General features: G+C 39.0%; 1 protein-coding gene across 1 annotated transcript; it reads left to right on the forward strand.

Annotated features, from left to right (window-relative positions):
* The first annotated feature begins 1,242 nt into the window (after positions 1 to 1,242).
* LOC130602217 (protein yippee-like 1) lies at positions 1,243 to 16,776 on the forward strand. The gene is made up of 4 exons (XM_057414854.1): positions 1,243 to 1,867; positions 12,967 to 13,010; positions 14,416 to 14,524; positions 15,441 to 16,776. Exons 1-4 carry the CDS (start codon positions 1,751 to 1,753, stop codon positions 15,528 to 15,530), a joined length of 360 nt encoding a protein of 119 aa, XP_057270837.1. The 5' UTR covers positions 1,243 to 1,750; the 3' UTR covers positions 15,531 to 16,776.
* Positions 16,777 to 24,765: the final 7,989 nt, after the last annotated feature.

Below are 24,765 nucleotides of genomic sequence, written 5' to 3' on the forward strand. Positions count from 1 at the left end.
AATTATCTTAGGACAATAGGTATACAGTGCTTGTTTAAATTGCTCTATTAATAATTAAGTTCTGCTCTTCATGCTAACTGGGTTAGTATTTCAAACAATGATATTCCTTATCAAATCTTTTCTGCTTTTTAGTGACTGACAAAAGTCCAGTCGTTCTGATGTGTAGATAAATTCTTTGGATGGCAAAGTGTTCCCATTGTTGCTTTATTTTTTTTGCATTGCATGTTATGCTGCTTGTCTTGTTTGTAGCTTATCTCTGCCTGTGCAACTTCGTATGTAAGGATTTTTGTTTTGGCAAGTCTTCCAGTAGTTCTTGACTCTCTTCTGCTGCTGTCAAGGTTAAGATTAAAGGGTTTGGTGTTAAAATCTTGCTGTGGCTGTTTCTTGTGCTAGGTCTGCTGTACAGATTACTTTCTCAAGTTGTCTTCTGAAGCACCGTGACTGCTTCCTATAAACAATCTTTAATTTATGTGGCTTTCATTATCTGCTCTATTTGTATTACAAGTATCCTACTGCTGGAAGAGTGGTTAACTGCTGCCCTATGTACAGTTTACAACTGTGATAAATGTTTTGCATGCCTGTTCTAATAGCTGGATCAAGATACTGTAAACTCTGTATTGGCTCTCATTTCTGTATTTGTGCTATTGACCTACTCTGCCAGTCACCTGATAGCCAGTGACATAAGTGACTGTGCACTGTTCATGTTTGGGTTGTTCATTAGCTTGGTGCATATAGCCTGGTGACTGATGGCCTTTGACAAATCAATAGATGCTGTTATAAAGATTTAGGTTCTGTAATTTTCAGGCAGACTCTTGAAGGCTTGCCTTTCCAGCCTGGCCAGAAGGTCTGGCCTTCTCTGTGCATGTAATAACTCTTAAAGGCACTCTCTGAGGATTAAGAATGCAGTTGGCTATTCTCTGTGTAGAACTGACCATGATTTTTATAGCACCCATCAAGACTATTCTGGTAGAATGGGGAAGTATCTTATTAGCTTTAATCAGGATACTACTCAAAAAGGTCTTTGGCTAAAGGCATAACTCTGCTGAGCTTGAAAGAGGAGGAGACATGGATCCTTGACTAGGGCGGCAGCATCTTGGTATTTGACTTAAAGCCAGGTGTGATACAGCAAGACTTTTGCTGAAAGCCAAAGTGCAAATATGTATTGTATGTTTAATGTCAGGCATGGCAAGTGTGTTCTAAGATTCCTTAGAATGGAAACATTGGAACTGACCACTTGAACTTTAAAAACAATTAGCTTTCTCTAATCCCCTGCCTTTTTGCTGTAATTTTCTTCATGGGTATCTTGAATCTTTCTGGTAGATTATAGAATGTGCTTGTGTTTTGTGAACTGTTTGAATCTCCTCCTTCATTACAAATGTGATGTAGAAGCCATGGTGGAACAGAACTGGTTGTTGCCATATTGAATGGAACTTGAATTGTGCAGCTTCATAGAAAAAAGGGGCCTGTAGTGCAGCCTGGCATTTGCTCTAGATGACACTTTGCTTTATGTCTAGAGTTGTTGAATAACGAGTTTATACTGGCCTTGTTTTAAGCTGCTAATTGTTCTGCTCTTTTCACTTGCAGGTTGTGACTGTTTCTCTTCTGTCATTTGTGTGGAAAGTGCCACACACACTCCAGAACAACAACGGCTTTTGCTTGCATATTCCAGTGTTTCTTTTGTCAGCGAGTTCAGCAAAGTTGTAATTCTTCAAGTGCCAGCCCTGAGCTGAGTGAGGAGCCACCAGCAGAGATGGTAAAAATGACAAAATCAAAAACGTTCCAGGCTTACCTGCCAAACTGTCACCGAACCTACAGCTGTATCCACTGCAGAGCCCATCTAGCCAATCATGATGAGTTGATCTCCAAGGCAAGTGGCTTGTTTAGAGACCTCATGAATTATTTGTTAACCAAAATAGTTATCGCTGTATTGCTGCTCCCAGTAGATAAGGGATGCAAATTGACACATACGTCAAAGTATCTTCCCTTGATTCACTCTTGGGTCATATATGCTGCATACAGAGGTCTGGGTATATTCTGGAAACTTTCAGTTTGACATAAAGGCTGTTCTGATGTGTTCCCCATACTGACAAGCTCTGTGTACTGTCAGGTAGGTACTACTTGTGAGCTGTCATATCTGAAAAGGCTGCTAAGAAGAAAAGATGGATCTTTGGGTAGAGAAATTACTCTGGTTATGGTTATGCCAGATAAAGATTATTTTTGACTCTGACTGAAGGTCACAAAACTGGCTGTTTCAGGATGTTGCATTTCTGTTATGGAATCTGTAAACACACTTACTTCTGTTGTGTACCAGTTCCTAAGGAACATGATTAGGCAGAGCTGTTTAGAATAGTTGGACTGTCTAAGCTTAAGCTTAGAGGATGGGTGGGTCCTTGAAACAGGCTAGGCCTGTCCTTCTTACCTGTTCCTGGAAGAAACCAAGATTTGTGATGTATGAAATATGTAGGGAAGCTTGAAGTTTGGGATAAGTACTTGACAGACTGGTTCATTCTTTGCTTCAGATAAGCTCCTGATGAATTTGCTCTTAATGGTGTATTGGAGAAAACACTTCAGTTGCTTTTCTAAACCTCTTTCTAAGAGGGTGCTTTCTACATTACTGTTTTGTGAAATAAAATTTTAATGGCAAACCCATTAACTGTTGCTCCTGCCTGTTTGTGTGTTCAGCAACACTAAGGTGATGCTACTTCTTGGGTGCTGAAGAGATGATGGGGTTTGAGAATGCTGCTACTCCTGGTTTGTGGTTTTCCTTGGGCGAGGAGAAAGTACATCTGTTTGCATATCCCTTACAAGGTTATATGGAAATAATGTGTCTTCCCTGTGCACTTTTCCTTGTTACTAATCTTTGTTTAGGTCTCAAGACAACTTTTTGATTCAAATAGTAAAATTGGTGACAGTTCTTGCCCATGTTGCTTACTGCTTGCTTGCTTCTGTTCTGCCTTTAGTCTCTTCCCCTAAACAATTCTTTCCCTCAATGTAGTACATGCATTGAGGCATGGAACTGCCTATGTGACATCAAATGTGAAGCAATGGTCTAGCTACATGTATAAAATGATGTGAAGAAAAAAAAAAGGGAGGCCTTGTTTTCACAAAATCAATTAGGTTGGAAAAGACCTTTAAGATCAAGGCTGACCTCTACCCCAGGACTGCCAAGTCCACCACTAAAACATGTTTTTTAAGCACTTTCAGGAATGGTGATCTCACCAGTTCCCTGGGCAGCCTGTTCCAATACCTGATCACCATCTTAGTGAAGAAATTTTTTCCTAATATCCATTCTACACCTCCCTTTTTTGTTTTGCTTGTATTTGAATTTCATATGTTTCCTTGTTGATCTCAAAATTTGAGTATAAGGGTTATTTTTGAAACATGGGATTCTAAATTGCAAGGAATCATAGCTTTATTCCTACATGTTCTGGGCCAGAAACTGGCAGGGGGGGCTAATATTTCCTGAGCTTCAGATTATAAATGCCTACAAAAAGAAAGAAACTTTGCTAGCTGTGTCTCTTGAGATGTATAAATTCACTGAGAAAACTTTATCCAAGAGCACATACTTCATAGGAAGCTCTTCTTCTGGTGGACTAAAGTTTTTTGCGTGTCTGCTTAATTGCCACAGCTACCACATGAGCTAGTTGCTCTCCAAAATCTTGGGAGTTTTAGCAGAATATTTTTAATATGTTCTTAAGCAGATTGCATGTTCATATTTGTTTCATAAATTTCAAACAAAAAAAATCAAATTCTCAATTGCAAACAGGGAGAGCTAAATTTATCTAATAAATAGAAATAGTTACTCCTAAGTTATTTCTGATGGTATTGGGAAGGATGTTAGGTATGGATTCTGCTTCATTTCTGAATTGCATAATTGTTTTTCAGATATCTTAAAAGTTTCTGAACGCTCAGGTTACTATTTGCTTATTTGATAGCTGATCCATGTTCTGTCAACTTAAGATTTCTTGCTTTATTGTCTCAATCTGTGTGGTTAGATACACACTTAAACATGAGGTGTATCTTATTTTGTGTTTTTGAAATAAAAAGAACATTTTCATCTATTGTATTTGGAGCATAGCTTTAAAAAACTCACCCTCCTTTAAGCTTAACTTCTATATATTCTAAGAGTGGAGAAGTTCTTCTGATGGAAACAACTGCAAAGCAATAATAAGATACACTTGGATCATTAAAAATCAGTAGTGCTTTCCTGGGGAGTGGTGGGAGGAGATAAGATTTGATTGCTGCACATGAAAACACAGGTTGACCTGGAAAGTAAAAATTGAAGAAATATACTGGACAGTTGTCTGTAGACAGAACTGAAAACAATTCTAAGGTACAGTTAATCCTTTAATATGAATCCTGTTTCTGAATTTCTGTGAAAGTGCTATCACAAATGCACATTATGTGCAATTAACTTAGGATAATGAGTTTTTCATTTACACCAACAATATCTAGAATCCTAGTAACTGTAACTACCAAGCCACTGCAAAAATACTTAAAATAACCTGAAGTGTAGCAGGCTGGTTCTGTACAACCTGAAGTTAATGAAGAACAGTGCTGTTTCTGGGCTGGTTTGGATTTATTGATGGAGCAGAGCATTGGACTGCCCTACCTCATTCCCCCCTCCCACCTTACGTTGAGGGCATAATTAAAAGCTAATAGAAGCCCTGATTACGGGTTGCTTTGCTTTTTTCCAAGTGATTACTGTACAATCTCATTCCAGAACTGTAGTCCCCCAGATAATCTTCAGCATATAAAGACAAACAATATTAGCTGCCTAGCTGTAACCACTTTGTCTGGGTGTCATTGTACCCGCACCCTGCATTTCCTGGGTATGTAGTGATTGTCCATTCTACTGTATGGTCAGGGAAAAAGAGCCAAAATACATAGTATGCTCTTAATTTAAAGCAGCTACAACTAGTTTTCTAATGTGCTTTGAGGCATAAGCGTTCGTTATACTTGACACTATAATGTTTCAAAGTTCAAGATGAAAAGATGAGCTATTCTACAAAGTAAGTGGTGTTTCTCTTAAATGTTGGTCTCACTTGGAAAAGCAAAGAGTGCTGTGTATTTGTCAATCATCCCTTTGATTCTGTTCCCCAGAATACAATACTTCAGAGTTGCAGTTCTTCAGTTTTTGAGAACTGTTGATGCCAGTTGTCTGACAGGAATGATGGCGTACACGAATCACCTTTTCATTTTATTTCTGCTCTGTTTGAGCAGCAGGATCTTTCTTTCTTTAGAATTGATCACAAAGCTCTGTATCCTCCACTCCCCCCTTGTGTCCTTGCTGGTGAGAAAATGGCAACCAGGAGCCTTGGCAGTGGCTTAGAAATAAGAATGCAGACTAATAAGATGGTATAAAAACATTACCTGCACAAATGAGTTCATCATTAGTAGCTTTAGTTTTCTGTGCAACTCTGAAATGACTCAACGTGTTGCCTAGTATTCAAATCAAGTTGGGTGTTAGTAAATAGAGAGTATGCTTCCAGCTGCTTTCACTCTGTAACCTTGTGTTTTCTGCAGCAAGGAGGGAACTTGGGGAAAGGGGAGGAATGGGAAGAAGGCTGATTGAGTACATAGGAGTTCCAAACTAGGCTGTAATCAGCAGCGTAGATGTTGACAAACGTTAGTCTCTACAGCTGAATGAATGCATACATATATGAGCAGTTGCCATAATAATTTATAACTCCAGTCTTCTTGGAGAAGACACAGATTCGAAGGGCGCATAATAAATCTGACAAGCTCTAGATGACTTAATTGAAATGAGTGCAGTTTCGAAGCAGTGTTGTGTCTTGAACGCTACTGATCTGCACTGTTAACAAGTCTGCAAATGCTGGATTTTCTGTTTCTTTGGACAAGACTTCGAAGTGAAGGTTAAACATGATAAAAACCCCAAACCCAGCTATTAGGAGTATGCCAGCCTTCACGACACTGGAATGGGTTGCCCAGGGAGGTTGTGAATGCTCCATCCCTGGCAGCGTTCAAGGCCAGGTTGGACAGAGCCTTGGGTGAGATGGTTTAGTGTGAGGTGTCCCTGCCTATGGCAGGGGGGTTGGAACTGGATGATCTTAAGGTCCTTTCTAACACTAACTATTCTGTGATTCTGTGATTCTATGCTCAAAAGCACAGGGGAAGAATGTGCAGCTTACTTCTTTCTTTAAAGAAGCAAATGTATATCCTACTGTGACTGCAGGCACAGGAGTAACCTCTGTCAGCAAGCAGCCACAGGTCTTAATAAAGAATAAGGCAAAATTTGATGCCATAGGAGGCACTTGTTGGATTTAAAATGTTCAAATAACAGATAAAAAGCTACCAAACATTTTATGGTAATAATAATTCCAAAAATCCCAACAATTTAAAAAATGGACATAATTAAGTTTTGAGGGGAAACTTCTATAACACACTTTGAAGTCCAGGGGAGGTTGCCACTCTTGTGTCATGTACAAAATATATGTGCTGTTCTTTAAGTGATTCTGAGGTAACTGTTTTGAAAGGCTTAACTGAAAGAGCTTTCTTCTGATTTGCTTGTAAATGGTAGAAAATGTGCAGTGATTATTAACAGCAGTTAATTTTACAGGAGGCAAATACTGCTTCAGGAATGAAAGTTCCAAAGCACTTGCAAATGGCTTGTGCCCACGAAGTTCGAGTAATTTAGGCATTCAGGTACAGTCCAACAAATGACAAAGAAATACAAATACTTATTGGAGATCTTGGAACCTAGTGGATATATTGCAAAGGATAATGCTTTATTACTCAAGGTTGACCAGCTTGAAAGACTGTTGAATTGTCTTACGTTGTGCCTTAATGCTCGGGATGGAAGAAAATCTGGATTACTTTGTGCAGATGCTTGTATAAATACTGTCACTTTCTTCTGTCTCATTCATTGTAAAGCATATCTGACCAGAGGGGAAACAGGCAAATGAAGTCACAGACAAGACTAGATGTGTCAATATTTGCAAGAACAAGTTCTGCATAAAGGTATATATATATATACACATAACTGTCATTGACTTCACTGGGAAATCCTTGCACCTTATGTGTAAAAGAACAATCTTGGTGATTAAATTTAGTTCTCCGAGGCATTCTGTATGTCTGCTGTTATATTATTGATGAGAAGGAAAAGTCTTCAGCTTAAATAGATGCCAAAGCATTTTTAGCCTTGCTTAGCAATCTGTGGTTATGTCATCCGCTGTTTAACAGATGAATTCAAGATGAACTTTTTAAAGATTTATTGTCTTTAAGTAAATATGCTGTCCTTAGCTTGATTCAATTTGGTAATCCCCCTTTGCTTATGATATAAGGAGTACTTGGAAGGATAGTTGGAACTGTTGTATGCTTGAAGGCCATTTTTGTTTCCTGCTGAAAAAGTTGAGAATGGGCCTCATTTCATAAACACTCTGGTGATACTTTTTTTTTCTGAAGAGGCTTCTAGTTTCTTGGGTTGTGGTTTGGGTTTTTTTTTTTTTTTTTGTATTGGGGGAAAATAAATCCAGTTTTTGGAAGTGAAGCAATCTTTGAAAAACAGCTAAGAATAGATTGGAAGGTTTAAAGGAGCTGGAAAGTGCACAAGGGAAGTGTTCTACTCGTGTTTTGGCATAATCATGTCTGAAATACGTTCAAGATGCTGTACAACTCGGCTTGTCCTGCCTGACAAAGTTGCCTTTTTGTGAAATATCATTTGCCGAATCTGCAGACATGCAGTTTCTGGGGTGGATTTTTTTTAACTTTGTTTCTGCCTATTGAACTTTATAACTGGCTTTACTAAAACCAGTAATGAAAAATCAGAATGAAAATCTATGCTGACTTTTTTTTTAACACGATGAATATGATCAACAGCATTGCCTGTAGTTGTGTACGGTATTAAGGAGCTGGATCTGAGTCAAATATCATATGGAGCAGCTTGTGTTTCTGGATTGTCTTTAGAACACTGCCCCTAAGAATACTGTCTTTGGAATTACTCAGTAGCATTTGTTTGAATTGCATATTTGTTCAGAATACTAATCCAGGTTGATCCATCTTAGCCTGTAGAGTGAAGTCGGGTGAATGTGAAAGGAAACTCAGGAAAATGAAACAAAAAAAAATGGGCCATGGACTTCTCTCATTTCCAGTCTTTAAAGTTGTCTTTCTGTGTTATGAGTAGTTTCCAAGCTACTTATAACATACTCATACTGTTAATGCCATTCTGACTTGCTTATAATAATGCCTGCCGTACTTTTAATATATGCTAAGATGGCAGTTTCTCTGGGTGTTTTTAATGGAGCATGATTTCTAGCCATGCAATCTAATCCCATCTGTGGGGAATAATTAATTGTATAAGCTTTTTAATAGCTTCTCTCCCCCAACTCGTGCCCTTAGGTATGCCATGGGGCAGTAAATACGTGTTCTGCTTAACAGATAACTTCATTTTTTCCTGGGTAAAAAGCTAATCCTGGTGTTAGAGGTAATGATGGGTTTAGTTTAGAAGCATAGATCATATCTAATTTTGCAGGTATGTACTAGGGTCTGAGTGAAACATTTGTAAGGTTTCTTTACTACAGAATGTATTGATGACAGAGGTCTGTCATCTGACTTGAAAAGATCCTAATACCAAACTGTTCTTGCAGTTGACCTTAGCACAGTTGAACAGTTTTGCTTATGCAATCAGACAGTCTAGATACTTCAAACTGTACTAAAACAAAAAGTTACGGATCTTGTAGATCTTCTTGTGGATGAATGGACAAAGATGTGGATTTTTTAGGGGAAAAGTTAATTCATGCATCAACGCAATATTAATTGTGGACCGTGAAAAAGCAGACTTAAAGCAAGTTTGTTATAACTGCAGATATTGAGCTGATAAATTGCCCAGTTTCTATGTTAAAGTCCTGGTTGATGTGAGCCATTATCGATGACATTTGGAGGTCACACTTGCCACTATTTTCTAATAGCTCTCTACTGGGTAAGACACATTTAAGACTCAGTTTTAATAGAATGTTCTGGTTTAAGTGTGATTTATATGTAGTGCTAACAATCTTGGAAGTGCTGAACACACCTTGCAAAGTAAAAGCTTGCATTTGCATAGGTGATGTTTATTCTTCAGAGAAGCAGTTTGTCTGGAGACTGGTTTGAACAGTTATGCCTGTTAGTCCTTGACACTGCCATTTAAAAGACTCCATTTCCTTTGAGGAGTTGACACGCAAGACATTTAATCTGACAGTCTCTTAAAATTCATATCAGTATAACTGAATCGCACAGTGCAGTGTGAGAAACTTAGTGCTGGTAAAAACAAATGTTTGTTCAGTATTCCTTTTTTCTGGTTATGCAAAATACTTTGTTTATAACCAAGCTACAAGCTTAGCAAGCAGGGTGCTGAAATGAGTTGTCTTCTTTTAATTTCTAGTAATGGGATGCATCAGGAAGTAAAGCTCTGATATTAAATCTTTCTTACACCTGTTATTAGGTGGAACCTTCATGTGTTAATCAATATTCTATGGTCAAGAGAATGCATATGTGACAGATGTATATCTATATACAGGTTTTGGAGAACAAAGCTATTCATGTGAGTAAGAAACTGACTGCCAGACTCTGAGGAGTTAAGAAATTCATAAGGAAAAAGCCATAGGAATTTAAAATTTTGTATCTTTACTGCAGCCTGTGTATAAGAGTTCCCATGGGTGAATTGCAGGTATTAAATGCTTAGTGACACACTGATGATGTGGTTGAACTGCCTAGACCCTTGTTCTGTATTCCCAAACACAGTAATGCAAGTTGCTGCAGGTTGCTCTTCAGCTGTCTGTAAGTGATGTAAACATGGAGGAACTAGCTCTTCGCAGCTGGGCAAAGAAACAGTTGTTCTATGGCATGTAAATACGATATTTAGCTTCTCAACATGTATGTAGGTAAGAAAGATAGTATCAGCCAAACTCTAACAGGAAGCTAGAGAAGGTGGGAGTGGAGGAGGTTTTCACAGTGGGATGTTTGTACCCCTGTCCTAGGAGAAGGTTCTCCCTCCACTCTACCTTGATATCCTGAAAATTTGAAGGTAATAAATATGACCATTTCTGAGGGGGAAAACCCTACGAGGAGAGTACAGTATATTGAGGGCAAAAAAGCAAGAAGTGCAAGAAAAGTAATCTTTAAAAATATATCAGGATAAAAGAAAACAAGCAATACTTTCCAACCTGTGCTTTGTATTTCATTTGGCTAGAACTGTTTTTCAGCTTATGAAACAAGAGAGGGGAAGAGCTGCTTTTTCTGCTATTTCTGGCATCCTGCTGCTGCCCTCTGCTTAATTTTGAGAAATGCAGGGTCAAAGGAGAGCTTTTATTAGGTGATGTTAAGTCAAGACTAAACATAAACTTGGCAGAAATAATTGCATATCATAGCTCAGTAGGTCTTGTGACTGCTGATTTGTTCTGGAGGCTTTTTTGGTTCTTTTTTTTCCTCCCAGCTAGCTGGGAACTTCAAGTATGGCATATACAGAGCTTACAAGTTATTGCGTAGAACCAGACAAGAACACCCTCCACGTTAATTTGTATGTGATTGGCATGTGTAGTTACATGTAAATGTAGAAATTAGCATGATAAATTTAACAGGAGACAGTAGTTCTTGATCAGTTTGAAAAAGGATTCGTGAATTCTAATTCAGAACGTAGAATATTTAAAGCAAGGAGAAATTACTGCAACTTTTAACAATTTTTACAGTAGCTTAACAAAAAATAATGTCATCGTGGCTTTGAAAGTTCTTTTTCTTAATTTTGGGTGCATGGAACAATAAAGTTCTGGTTTTAAGTTTGCTTATAAAAGAGTAAGAGAATCATTAAAGCGTTTGCTTTTTTTCTTAAATTTTGGGGTTGCACAGCTGTAGTTGTCTCTAAATTATTGTGTATTGACTCAGGCTGGTTACTCATTCAGTAATGGACAGGTTTTGAGAGTATATACATTAATAGTCTTTATTTTCATCTGCAATAAGCATTCTCTGCTTCGTTACTGATTGTGAGGTTCTAATTTAGAGAGCAGTGCTTGTATAGAACCTACATACTAGGTTTTGTACCATTCTGCCAGTTTTGTGATGCATGTTGAAGTATCTCAGGAGAGCTGAACTGGGGTTTTTGTTTGTTTTAAAGGAAGGTGTAAGGATTACTTTCTGGCAGAGCAGTTCAGACTGTACTGAACTGAATCTCCCCTTTCAGGGTCAGTCCTACCTGAAGTTTTAGCTTTCACTGTACTGCATAGCCTATCTTTTTTTCCTTGCCTTGTGAAAAATAAGACTTCCAGCTAATGGAAAGTGTACCTTTTCTTTTGTCTTTGCTATAGATAGAGTCATACAATCATTTAGGTTGAAAAGGCCTGTAAGATGTTTGAGTCCAACTGTTAACCTAGTGCTGCTGAGTCCACCACTAAACTATGTCTCAAAGTGCCACATCTACATGCCTACAGGTGCCAGCATTGCTACTTAGAGTAGTCTAAAGTCATGGATTTCTTCTAGCATTCTTTGTTGCAGTATATAATCTGGTTAATGATGATGAAAACTGTTCCTTGATATATATTTACCTTTTACAATTTTATTTTTCCAAACTATTCCAAGTAGTTAAGATAGAACAGTTACTGTGTTGCTGATCATTAGGCTATCAAAGTACCTATTTGGTGTCAAGTGACTTCTTAATTGTGTAGCTAAATACATGTCAAGAAGCATCCATTGGAGGAAGGTCCTTCTGCCTGTACTTCAAGCCTAATGTTACTAAAACCATTCAAAAATACTCAGAGTGAGATTTTCCTAACAAAACCTTCCAGGTTGATCTATGTAGGTTTCTGAAGAGTTGGTCTCTGATCTTCAATACTAGAACTGCAAGGATTCTTAAAAACAATTGTACTTTCTCTTCAGCACGAGTAATTAATTTTCTTTTGAAAGTAGGTTAGGGAAATTCTGGAAAAAAAGTACTTTAAGGCAGTTTTGGGATTTCTTTTTAAATGGAATTCAGTATGGAAGAGGAAAAAAGTAAACTCCATTTCAGTGTGATCCTGTTTGAATGGGAAATAATGACTCTGTCTAAATTATCAAGTAATTTAAATACAGAAGAAACATATAAACAGATAAAAGGAGTGATGTTCTTACATATGTTTTGAATGTTTTACCTATGGCTGGATCTGGTCTGCTCACAAGTTCTGCCAGGATGTTTGTAGCTCAAGGCTGTCTGATCAGAGGTTCAGGCCTTTGTGTCTTCATTAGCATTTGTAGAGTGCACAGTAGAAGAGCTTCTGGTTTAGTTCTGTACAGAAGGAGCAGAGATGTAGTTCACAGGCACTGAAACTGCTCTGCAAGCAAAACCAAGCCCCAGTACGTGTGGTTGATCCAGGGGTTTTACTTCAAAACTGCGCTACTGCTCTGAACTAAAACATTGATTTAGATCCAGCCAGGAGGGTCTAACCGTCATGTTTTGTCCACAATCTATCGGGAATGGGAGAGATTTGAAAGCATATGGCTGTGTTGGTGCATTTGATGATAATTGTTTTATTAAATTAAAGCCAAGCTTATAAACTGATCAGATGCATTTCCCGAATACCGTATGCTGGTTTTATGCTTGGTGCAGAATTTCCCTGGTCTAACATCAAATGATGCAATAAAACTGAAATAAATCATCTTTTGGGAATAATTCCTTTTGAGTTAAAAGCAGATTATTTTAATTAGCCTAAAGGATGGCTAGGAAAATGAGAATTGGTATTTTGCAGAAGGGTAGGGAAAAAGTATGTTTTGTTTGCGTTATCAGTGTCTTATTTTGAGACTCAAAATAGTTGCTAAAAATCTGATGTGGATGAAAACTTTGCTGACCAGGCATTCCTCTAAAGAATTGGTATAAACTCATTCATCTGAAATAGTTTATATCTGTATTATATGGATACGCTTACTAACACAACCCTCTGGAACTGTTTTTTGTTTGGTGGGGGCTTTTGTGTTTATTAACGAGTGCATTTTTCTTCTTTTATGCAGTCCTTCCAGGGAAGCCAGGGACGAGCCTACCTCTTCAATTCTGTGTAAGTATGTTGTTGTGTACGCTGCCTACAGAGTGTGGTTTTATTTGTATGCTTCACAAGTGGATGTAGCTGCACTTTGCCCTCTTCTTTTTAACATTGGCTTTACCAGCAATAGTTATTGCAGAGCTTCTGAGCTGATTTGTAAGTATCCCTTTGCACATACTAGTTTATCTTATATTTTAAGCAATTCTGCTAATAGCTGAAAATTTAGAGGAAGGTGTTAATATGGAATTCATTCCATGTACGTAATGGTAACTGACTTGTTCTGAGATATTCCAGATGTCAGATTGCATTGTGTGACTAAATTTGCTTTAGACAACTCTGCTGAAGTCTAAAGAAGAATTTTCCAGTGTGATAAATACACTTACAGTTTAGTGTTTCAGTGAACTTGGGGCATCTTATATGACCTTGAATATTGTAAATGTGCTAGAGCTAAAGGTCTCTGTGATCTTATCATGCCTAATATTTGCAATTTTAGGCACGTCCTACCCATGATATAAAGCTCTCTGAATTTGCTAATGGATTTATTTTAAGCTTCTAATATGCAGAATTGCATTTTTGTCTTTATTTTTCAGCAGTTTAATGTGTTTCAGCTTTTTGGAGAAAGAAATGCAGTTAAGTGTCTTAGTCTATTTTAGACTGGGATAATGGAGCTGTAACTGCAAAGGATTTGATTGCAGATCCTCGAAATTCTTTTTATATGTAGTTGTTAAATGGTGACTTCGGACTTCTAGTATAATTGTAGTAGGAAGAATCTGGTAATACAATAGCAAAAATGGCAACATTTTCCTCTTGTGTAACACTGTCTAAAAACTTGGTTTAGTCTTGCCTCATGTTTTCTGCATAGACTCTTAGTCATTACAAAACTAGCTTGATGCAGTACTTCATGGGATGTTTTGTTTTGATACTGCTGTTTGTTCATCGTGGCTTACTCTGCTGATCTGTAGCAAAGAAATATTTATGAGGCTTTTTCCTTGCTGCTATTTTGGAGTTGGTTCTAAATTCAGCTGTACCAGTGCTGATTTACTGGTACAGGCTCCCATTATAAAGGTCTCAGATTGGTTTTGAAGAAAAGCCTGGAACTGTAGAGGTGTCCAGTTACTGCTTAGTGTTCTGTTCTTTTAAAGTTAACTATTTAGCCTGTCTTTGTTGATGAGAGTAAGTGGGCATCACAGTTGGCTGTTTAGACTAGCCACTTGAAAAGCTCAAACCAAAACCCTTTATAGCTCCTGTTCTTCGTCTCAGTGTAACGCAGGAAGTTACTTCTACAGCACTGAATAAGTTAGGCACTTTTCTGCAGAGACAAAAAAAATAGCATAAAAAGAAAAATAAAAGGTGGATTACAGGGAAGAAAAGAAACACTCATCCAGTTAATGTAATATGTAATTTCTCTGGGTTTTTTCAGGGTAAACGTGGGCTGTGGTCCAGCAGAGGAGAGAGTTCTTCTGACAGGTTTACATGCTGTAGCAGATATCTATTGTGAAAACTGTAAAACCACTCTTGGATGGAAATACGTAAGCAATATACTTAAGTCTTTAATAAATGTTTGTATGTTGAAGCGCAGATACTTGAGTAGCACCTATACTGATAGTTAGGTGAGTTAGCTCCAGTGCTTTTGTATGTATCAAGACTGTACTACAGTTTTGCTTCCTTACATTACTGGAATGCTGTAGTAGATAATGTTATTCTGGATCGCGAAACAAGTATGAGCTATAGGTGCTATTACAGTTATCTAATACTAATATCTTTTTGCAAGATTACCAACCACATACACTAAACCAGGTAGAAGAAATTGTCAAAGTGAGTCTTTCATTTTTAGGGTTGCAAAAGTTGGCTCATATAGCAAAAAAATATTTTACAGTAAATGGTACTGAGCATGTTTACACTGCTTACAATGAATGTGCACTTAATTCTGTTGTTTGACAAGTTATCTGTGCGCTTGCACAGTTACCTGCAACACTTGCAGCTGTTGCAAGTTTGAAAATGTTAGTTTCTGGGTGTTGTATGTAGGATTTTCATTGATTCAGTACAGTTTCAGATCTTACAGAAAGAAGCTGTCCTAATGCATTCCCTCTGATGAATATAGAGGAGAGCTTTTGAAAAGTTCCCGTTCCTTCTTTTCCTTGCTTCTGGGAATAAGGAAATTCACATAGCATGCCACAGTCTAACCTTCACTTGACAAAAAAGGGAAGTTCTAAAATAAGATCTGTTGTGCAGTGGATTTGCTGATTCTGCTTATGAAAAGTTTACTCCTATTTCCTTCTTAACCCTCTTCATCGTTTGTTTCTTCCCTCCTGCCCTGGATTCGCTTTAACCAGTATGGGATGTTAACTGGAATATCTCCTGGTTTGTATTTTTAATGCAAGTTTGATGTTTAAAATACTTTATTTCCCCAGCTTAATTTAGTGTCTTGATTTTTCTCCTTTGCAGGAACATGCTTTTGAGAGCAGTCAGAAATACAAAGAAGGAAAATTTATCATTGAACTTGCCCACATGATAAAAGACAATGGCTGGGAGTGAATCATAACTTTTTTCCTTCTGTTTGGACAATATTCTGTGGAACATGCTTTACAAAGACTAACGCAAAGTAAAGGAAGAGCTTGGCTAGATTGGCCCTGAGAGTATCACTGAACTCTGAAACCTCACAAATGAGTAGTGTAGTGTAAGTGGCTATTTCAGGCCATGTTTGCCTTTTCTCCTTGTGTAAGTTCCCTCTTTTTGTAAGTGTATTATTGTGTGAACAGTTGTTTTGGAACATTTTGGATGACTTTTTTCTAAACTCTCTCAAACTAGAGAAACAGTTCACTAATTGAAAGCAGATTTTACTGGTTAGCATCTATCTCTGACCTATGCCTTTAATGCTACCTTCTGCTGTGCATGCTTCTTGCCTAAACACGTACACTCCAGTCCTGTAGAAGTTCTATATCTGAGCAGTCTGAAAGAATGTATGGGATGGGGTGCTTTTTTATATGTAGCAATTTCTGATGTGTTTGGCAGTGAAGAGGATGCAGTATTGTAGTTATTGATTTCTTTTTTAAATTTGAGTGTACCACAACCTATGTACATCTTGTAGGTGAATTGGTTAAAGGTACAGTGCTCACTTAAGAAAACTATTTCAGTTGCACTGACTGAAGTTAGCAGATCTCAAGTTCAAGGAAAGGTTATGCTACAGGTTTGGTATCTTAACAAAATACCTTAGAAGGATTTTAAATCAATAATGCTACAGAATATGTTCATTTAAGACCAACATATTCCCTAAGGAGTTTGCTGGATAAGAAATTTATAAAACTATAGCTTGCAAGATTAAAAAGGCAAAAAAAAATAAAAATGCATCTTCTATTTTGGAAAAAAAATGCATAAAAATTAGTCGGTGTATTAGAAAAAAAGAAGTTTTGGTACTGTACCTTTGCCAGTAACAGGGACTTGCGCATCAGTAAAGTTTTATGGCTGGTTCCATGTAACTGTATAGTCCTAATGCACTGGACAAAGAGGTTGATATTGAGGAAACTTGTTTAAGTACTCTGCTTCTGCTACATTGCAACAAAAATATTTATTTTTGTGAGAAATGGCCAGAGCCTATGACATGAAAATTACTATAGTACCTGTAGGAAAAGGAGGTAATGAGAGAGAAGGGAAGTTTGACTCAGTTTTTCATAGACTGAAATAACCAGATAGTTTTTAAAGCTTGGGGGTGGGGAAAGGGTTTGTTGGTTTACTGGCTAAATCATCCCCAAGTACCTTTTTATAATAAATTATATGAAACTCACCTTCTCTTTTGTTCTTGTGCTGTTTCTTAAATGGAATGAGTTAATGAGAGGAACTTCTGGAAAGTGTATGCACAGTGTTAACTGTTGGTATCTGTGCATGCAAATTCTGAGCAACTATGAAAGAAATGCTCTACATAAAATTGCTAACTTTTATTTCCAGATGAAACAGGCTCTGAAAAGTTTTTGTATTTTAATCCTTTTCATTATTGAGGAAGAAATGTTTGGGAAAAGCCCTTGAACACTACATAAGTACTCTAACTGAACAGTATGGAAGCCTTGCAATACAGAATCATTTTCTCTCAATAACAATTCTAATATGGCACCTGCAAAATAAGCCAGAGGTGCTGTTGCTGCTGTTAGGTTTTTGGGAATCTCTCATAGGCTTTCTGAACTCTGCTGCACTTTAGAAATTTCATCATACCTGAAAAATTACGCCAATGGGTAGGGGCAATATAAATCCTTAAAACCAGCGTTCCAGTGTCCTTCTGGAGAGGAAGGGTGAGAAGAAAGTTCGCCCATGTATACGCGTTCTCTGTGATGCAGGCTGAGTAAACTGCATGCAAGATGTTGTAGTGATCTATACCTACGAATTGAAAATGTAAGAATTGGAGAAGTAGTTAAAGCTGTTGGGTTTCAATGCAAACACCTGAGGTGATAACAGTTGCTTTCAATCTGGACTTTGTAGCTTGCACTTACTACTTAATGTTCACATCGTGAGCCTTCGAGTTTCCTTTTAAGCAATCTCATTGATGCAAGATGGGCTTTGGTGTTGCCCGTCTCTTGATCTTTTTGACCTGGAATTCTTGATCTTTTTGACCTGGAATTTTCCTCCATTTTAATGTATGTTGCCAACAAAGAGGGCACTAAGACATCTATAAGCAAAGCGTTTGTGTTGGCTTCAAAGTCCAGTTGCAATGTTGATACTTGTGAGCGTGCTTATTTGAAGTTTGGGCATCTTTGGGCTTCTCTTACTTCCTGGCTACAGACTTGCTGATGCAGTACACTGGACTGAAGACAAAAGTAATGGCTGCTTTTCAGTAGAGAGTTGAAATTAAAGAAAATATGTAAAAAAAATTCTCTCTAGAATTGGGGTTTTGGCTGTCTCGTGTTAGTACATTAATGCCGTCTGTAACAGTCTGATGCTACTTGGATATTCAACCTCTTTTTTCAGTGCATTGTTTATATTTCAAACTGGACATTTTCACCAAAACCTTAATTAACTTTGATGCCAAAGGTTGGGACTTCATCAAGTGCTTAGCACATAGAGCTTCAGACTACTGGCATAAAGAGTTAATGACCTATGTATGATGTTTGTGGCTTTTAAGAGAACCAAACAAAGCAATATTCTTTTTGGTCTTTTAAGAGTAGATGCTTAGGAGGACTAAAGAATAGAACTAGTACAGAATTGCTATTTCATGCTGCCATGTAACAATCCTTGAGACTCATTCTATTGAGGGAATATGTGAATTTTCTTTCTGTGTTGCTTGGCAGTGGCAATGATTATTTTCTTCCCTTACAAAGATCTAGAGGGTTCTTGTTACTGGTTTTGGTGAAAGTAGGATCCAGATAGCAATGGCTGCTGGTGATGTGAAGGGGTCAGTCTGGTCACTGAACCCCTCCAGCAGTCATTTGAAAGAAAAATAAACTTACTTGAAAAAAAATTTACTAAAGCATTTTCCCTCTAACCAATTTTTGTAATATATTAAAGATTATATTTAAAGTTTGTATGTGTTTTGCTCTGGGCAAGTTTACTTCCCCTCCAACTTGAGCACTTTTGTTACTTGTACTGGTAATTTTTATTGTTGGTCTTAACATTTATTTTGTATTTTGTTTTTTATAAACTGTAACAAAAAGCTTTTGTGAACCTTTCGTTTCTTGCTGGCTCTTTCTTGGACCAAATGAACTGACTATGAGCTGGCTTAGAAGAAATGTTCATTGGGATGCATAGGAATTTGCTAGCAAAAATGTACATGTATTGAAAGTTGGTTTGGTTTTGTTTTTTCCTCTGAACCTCTAAAGACACGCCTGTCCTAAAGTAGTTAATTATCATTTGATGTGATTCTAGCAATCTGACCACACGTTCTCTGTTGAGGTCCAAACTAAAGGCTGTAACAACAGTGTTCCAGGCCTGAGTCTGCCTCCAAACACTAGAGTTACTCTTTGGCTGGTCACTCGTAAGAACCTTTTTGATGACTAAAAGGCAATGCTGCCATCTATAAGGATTCTGTTAAGTTGCAAACTTGCTGTGAAATAAGCTGCAGAATTTGGCAAGGGATTGCTGACCCATCAACCTAACCACTCTTGCTGTGTGCTTTTAGTGGTCTAGTAATCCCAATTTTATCTGCCAGTGAAAAGGGCCAGAATATGAATTTCCCCTGTTCATTGTAAGCTCTACAGTGAAAAACTGTATTAATTGAAGTTTGTGGTAATTCCATCTGAATTTCCCACATGCAGGTCCTAGTATGATGGCCAGTCTGGGTGGTACACCTTGCATGCTTGCAGCCTTTTGCAACCCATGGGGAATGCAGTTTATGAAATTCCTTTGAATTAAAATCTCTGAGGTTCTGACATGGTCATCGCTGCTCCCATAACCAAATGGTCATCCATATTTCTTATTGGTGTATCAAGTTAGTGCAAGAGTTCATGAATGCTGTGTGGATTTATGTGCATTCATTTTCGGTGGATTTATGCTTCCCTCTGAGTAATGCTTGTAGAGTTTTTCTGCACGCTCATCTCAGCAGTCAGGTTGCAACAGTAGTGCCCTACAGTCTCACAGACCAAATTTCAGACATCTCCATTCTTTGGTAATGGCGATGAGTGGAAGAAGCTGTCAAATTATTGTTAAACTTTTTGGACACTTCCTTGTATTTCATTGAGACTCATGTTAAGCCAACCAGTAGTATAAAAACTGTAAGTATAAAAACTTACTGCAGAAGGAACAGATGCTTCAGAGGTTTGTTTTAAAAGACTGTTACAGATGGTTCAAGGCCTAAAGCATGAGTCGTAAGTGGCAGTTGAGTTGTGCCTCATTGTTTCTTAAACTCTTTACAATGCTTTCTTTTACAGGTGACATGGCTGTGTTGCTGTTTTGTCCTAGCAATACTGTACATCATTTGTTGTTTCACTATATTGTATCTACTTGAGGTATCACAATAAAAGCTTTCAGTTGTTTTGTTGAGTTGTTGGGTTTTGTACTATCCTTTCTTGCTGATTGAATTCTCATGCTTTATTATCTGACAAGGCCAGAGAATAAAGCAGTGCTCTTAGTTGCTCTTAAAAACATCTGAATATGGGTTGAATATGATTTGTGTGGTTTTAAGACTGCCACTAAATGTTTGGGTTTTTTCCTTTCACTAATCTTTCCAAAATATAGAAAGTGGTGTTGCTGCTTTTAGACCTTTTGCCTATTCTGAGCCAGTCATGGAACCTGTGTGAAGTGCTTTCAAAAACACACTGAGCACACCCCAAACCTAACCGTCAGAGAAATTGAAGCAAGTGTGGCTGTGCTTTCTGTTGTTTTAACTTGGTCATCTATAGAGCAGAAGAGCTCTGATCACAGGCACTCAACCTGTTATTTCTGCTTTGGCTGGGAGGAACTTCTTAGTTCCTGTAATCACATTAATGGTCTTCTTGCACGTCTCCACTGTGGGTCAGTAACAAAGATGTGATGAAAACTGGTGGTCTCCCTCCAAGAGCCCAGGTCACAGCAGGCTTTGTATTGACTCAGATTTATTCCACCTGTGTATTTGCAGGAGGTACAGAGTGTTGTGTGTGTAACTGGGGAGGGCTCCCACCAACGTTCAGATAGGAACTGAACCCCAAAGGTTGTGCATCAATGCCAGTGTATCATCAGCTGTCTGTAGCAGCAAGCACGACAGTGCCTCACATTCTCCAGTGGAACATGTGTGCAGGACAGGAGGTTTGGGTAAGAAGGGATGATTAATTATGAGGGAGATGATGTCTGTGATAAGCTGGTTACTTTCCTACTGTAGCCCCAACATGTGGTTTGCTCCTTTATAGTGAGGGGACACCCTGCTCATGTTTAACCTGGCTCCCGCTAACCCCCAAGTACTTTTCAGTTTGAAATTGCCATCTATGGCGCTCATTGATGTTTAAGAAATTGTTAGGTCAAGCAAAGCAATGAAGATTAATCTGGTCGTGTTGGTATTAATGGCTGTAATTACAAAAACAAGGGTTGACTGGGACTTCATTATGAAAGGTTCATGCTAATTTGAAAGTCTTCAGCCAATACCTCAGTTTAAACAAATCCCACATAAAAGTTCTGTTTCTAGTAAGAGTAAAAATATCCTTTTAACGGTTCTTAAAATCGTAGCAAGGGACTACTGCAGTGATGTAGTTTGCTGTTCTGTATAAGAACAGGTGTAGGATTATCCTTAATCACACTAAACCATGCAAAATAAATAATTTTCAAGGAATGCTTCCCATCAGACGTGCCTGACAGGACAAGGTGTAGGTGAGTGCTCAGTAACACCAAAGTGTTCATCAGATTTTCCTGGAAATTCTCATAACTCCAAGGTAGGCTAACTGATGTCATCGTCATTATTTTAAGCATGATAAACCAGTAGGGTACATGGAATCCAGATAAAAACCATCAGTTGCTTGCTTTGAGCACCTTGAGTGAAGTAAGGGATTGGTAGCAAGGATTTATGTAGGATTCTGGGAGAGTTTTTATTTGGTTTAGTTGAATGTTCAGCAATTACTGAACCTTGGTAACAGTGCATCACATGTGACCTCTTTGGGCTGCCTGAGGCTGAGAATGAAGTCATTCAGTGCGAGCTGATTCAGTGTCTCTTCAATAATCCATCATTTCATCTCATAAAGGAAGAGGGATGCTCTACATATGAGATCAAACATAATATTTCCATCTGAAAGAAAAATGGAAGCTAGCCTGCTCCTCTTTCTTTTATTCATGTGCTTATAAGCTACCGTCTCAGATAGACTCCTTTTTTTCCTTCCTTTTATTGGCATTATTGCCATACAGCATGAAAAAAGGATCTTTCCTGATCTGACCAAAAAAAACCCGTAAGGATAAAACCTGTGTTTTATGAGGGATGTGTGCTATTCATTGAATAACCTAATTTTTGACATGGTTATAATCAAAGTAAAAAAAGATTCAAATAACACAGAAGTATCTTTCACATTCGAGATGTTCACAGTAATATCCCATTACATTTTGGTGGAGCAAAGGGACTGTAAAAGCACCGTCAGTAACTGGGTTACCAGAATAACTTTGGAATGCGAACCCACTGCTGTGTTTTACCGGCTGAAGCATGCCTGCAGGATCCCTGACTTCCAGATGGGCAGAGATGGGCAGGTGCCTCATGTAAAAGTTGTGAACTTTCTATTAAATGTCTTTTTGCCCCTCTTAAATAACTGGGCAGTGGCCTTGGTCTCCAGCTCTTCCCATGGATGAGACTGTAGCTGCAAGGTTAAGCTGTGGTGGGACAGCAGCAGGTCTCTATGTACAAAGTCCAGTCAGCCTAAACAGGAAAACAGTCACAGCTAAAGCCTGGTTTAACCTCTGGAAAGGGCTCCAGTTCGGTTGCTATGCCCACATGAGGTTTCCTTTCCATTCTTGTCTCTTCCTCTGCACCCTCCCCTTGGCTTTTCCCCAGGCGGGTCCAGCCTGTGCTGCTGCTGGCACTTGCACCTCTGACAAGCAAAGCAGCTGTGGATTAACTGGGGCTGGACAAAGTCATTCCTTGGCTGTGAAGCAGCTCTGCTGAGCCATGTAACTGATGAGCATTAACTGCTTCTCCTCTAGTAAAGGCTGAAATAACCCGAGCGTTTGACTCATTCATTTCTATAGTATTGCTGAATAAGATTCAGGCTGGGATGGCTAACTGCAGAGCTGAGGATCTGAGGTGCTTTGTGATCCTGGTAACAGTTTAATCTACGCCTGTGTTATATATAAACCTGATCGATTGCCCAAAGACTTGACTTAGTAAAGATCACTCTAGAAAGCAGACAATGCAGGTTTGTCAGTATGTAATGAAATAATGGGCAGATTTTGCATCATCTGGTTTCTGTATTCTAGTAATAAATAATGTAACTTAATTTTCCTTCTTGCCCAAATAGACTTTAGAGGGTTTTAGTTCAAGCAAAGGCAACGGCAGGACCAAACCAGCCCTTTCTTCAAAATGGAGTTTGCATCCTGACAGTAAAATATACACATGTATGCAAATTTCATCACAGCATGGAGCATCATGGCTCACCCGTTACCTGCAAGAAGGGTTGTGAATGGTATTTAGCGTTCAGAACACCTTTATGACGTGATTAGCAATGATCAGTGCTTTATTCTACACCTGATGAAAGTTAAGGCACTTTTACAAAATCATTTATGAGCAAAAGCCTCCAGTTTGGGACCTGGAGTTGATGCGGGGGCAGCAATGGTGTATGGGCATCCGAAAACAAAGTGTTTCAAGTGCTGTGCAATTGAAACTTAAGTGAATTAAACGGCAGCCTGATTGTTACTGATTTTGCCAAGCTTTCTAATGTGCACATATATGCACTACATACGCATGTCAAAGCTGGTAGTCTTGTCCCTTATTGCCTAAGGCAGACTGTTGGGGTCATTCAAGATTACAGCCAATAGCATCTTCGAGTTTGGCTACAGCCATTTATGATCCCACATTGGATTCCTTCAAGTTTCTTTGTCCCTGGAAGCAAGATCTCACCTGCACAGGCACCTTCAGTCCCTCTGTGCTGAGGCTGCAAGCTCCTTGTGTCAGTTTGGGAACAGGGAAGGTCTGTTACTGAGTGTGGTTAAGGTTTTAATTCTTCCGAGGCTTTGAGCGGTGCTAAGGATCAGCTGTGTTTGAGCTGTGAATCTGAATGGAATTCCTTGTCCCTTGGGAAACAAAACCAAGCTTCGTTTTGCAGGGAAGGTGATTTAAAATGCTTCCGTACCCAGCCGTATAAAACCGCTCTTACAAAGGCACAACACTACAGGTGAAGAAAACCCAGCTCCGGCTGCAGGCACTCTGAGCAAGCAAACCTTTCCCTAAAACTCTCCTAAAAGCCCACTAGAAGTCAGGGATCTCGTGACAAGGAGCAGGGCTGCCAAGGGCAAGACAAGCTTGGGCCCAGGGGCATTGCTACACGTGGGAGCCGGGTTGCAGATGTTAAACACGTGCTTTGAGGCTGGGGGGGACTTTCCTAAACAAATACAAACACATTCCCTGCCATGTGCAGGGCAAACCTGCTGGTACCATTGCGGCGTGAACCCTCGACCTGTTGATGGGAGCTGCTGTGCGCTGCGAAACCAGCCTGAGAGGCCAGTGCTAAGTGCCTTAAAGCCGTGCTTTGAAAGGTGTGTAGGGCCCTAGGACAGGAGGGTGGGCACCTGCCTCTGCAGTGCTGGGAGTGTGGCTCTGCCGCATCCAGAAGAGCCGACTGTCAAAGGGAAGTTTGCCCTGCAGGGAGAGCACAGGTCAAATCTGAGGGGAAAGAGGAGATTTTTGGGTCCCCAAAAGCTGCCCAGCTCGACACTGCCCATGCTGAGGTGGGCAGGGCACTGCCCGAAGCCAGGCTCAGCTGCAAGCCCACAGCTTTCCTAACAGCTGCTCTGTGGGGCAAGAGGCTGCTTCTGGCCATAATCTCCTTATAGGCCTGACTTCATCATCGGTTTCCCGCTGATGGTCCAATAAGCACTATTGCTCTGGATGGCACGCTCCACTTCGTTACCTGCTATAATTGGTAAGACTGTAAATCTGCTCCTGCTTGTCTGCTTGAATTATCTTCCTTCCCTTTCTTCCTCTTTTATCTTCCTCCTTCCTCAATTCCCCACTTTTTTATGACACTCATAACAGTCCAAAGTCTGCAGCGTTTTGCTTTTGTTCCTCTTCTTTCCCGTCCAGAATGCCCTACCCCAGCGTCAGCATTCCCATGTCTTGGTCAGGCACCAGACTGATATTCCATGGTGTTTGATTCACTGTGTATCAGAGGGATCTGCCGTGTTTCCACCC

This window comes from Pezoporus wallicus, unplaced genomic scaffold (genome assembly GCF_028554395.1).
Source record: "Pezoporus wallicus isolate ANWC-B61680 ecotype Strahan unplaced genomic scaffold, APGP_CSIRO_Pwel_v1 contig_8047, whole genome shotgun sequence".
Lineage (NCBI taxonomy): Eukaryota > Metazoa > Chordata > Aves > Psittaciformes > Psittacidae > Pezoporus > Pezoporus wallicus.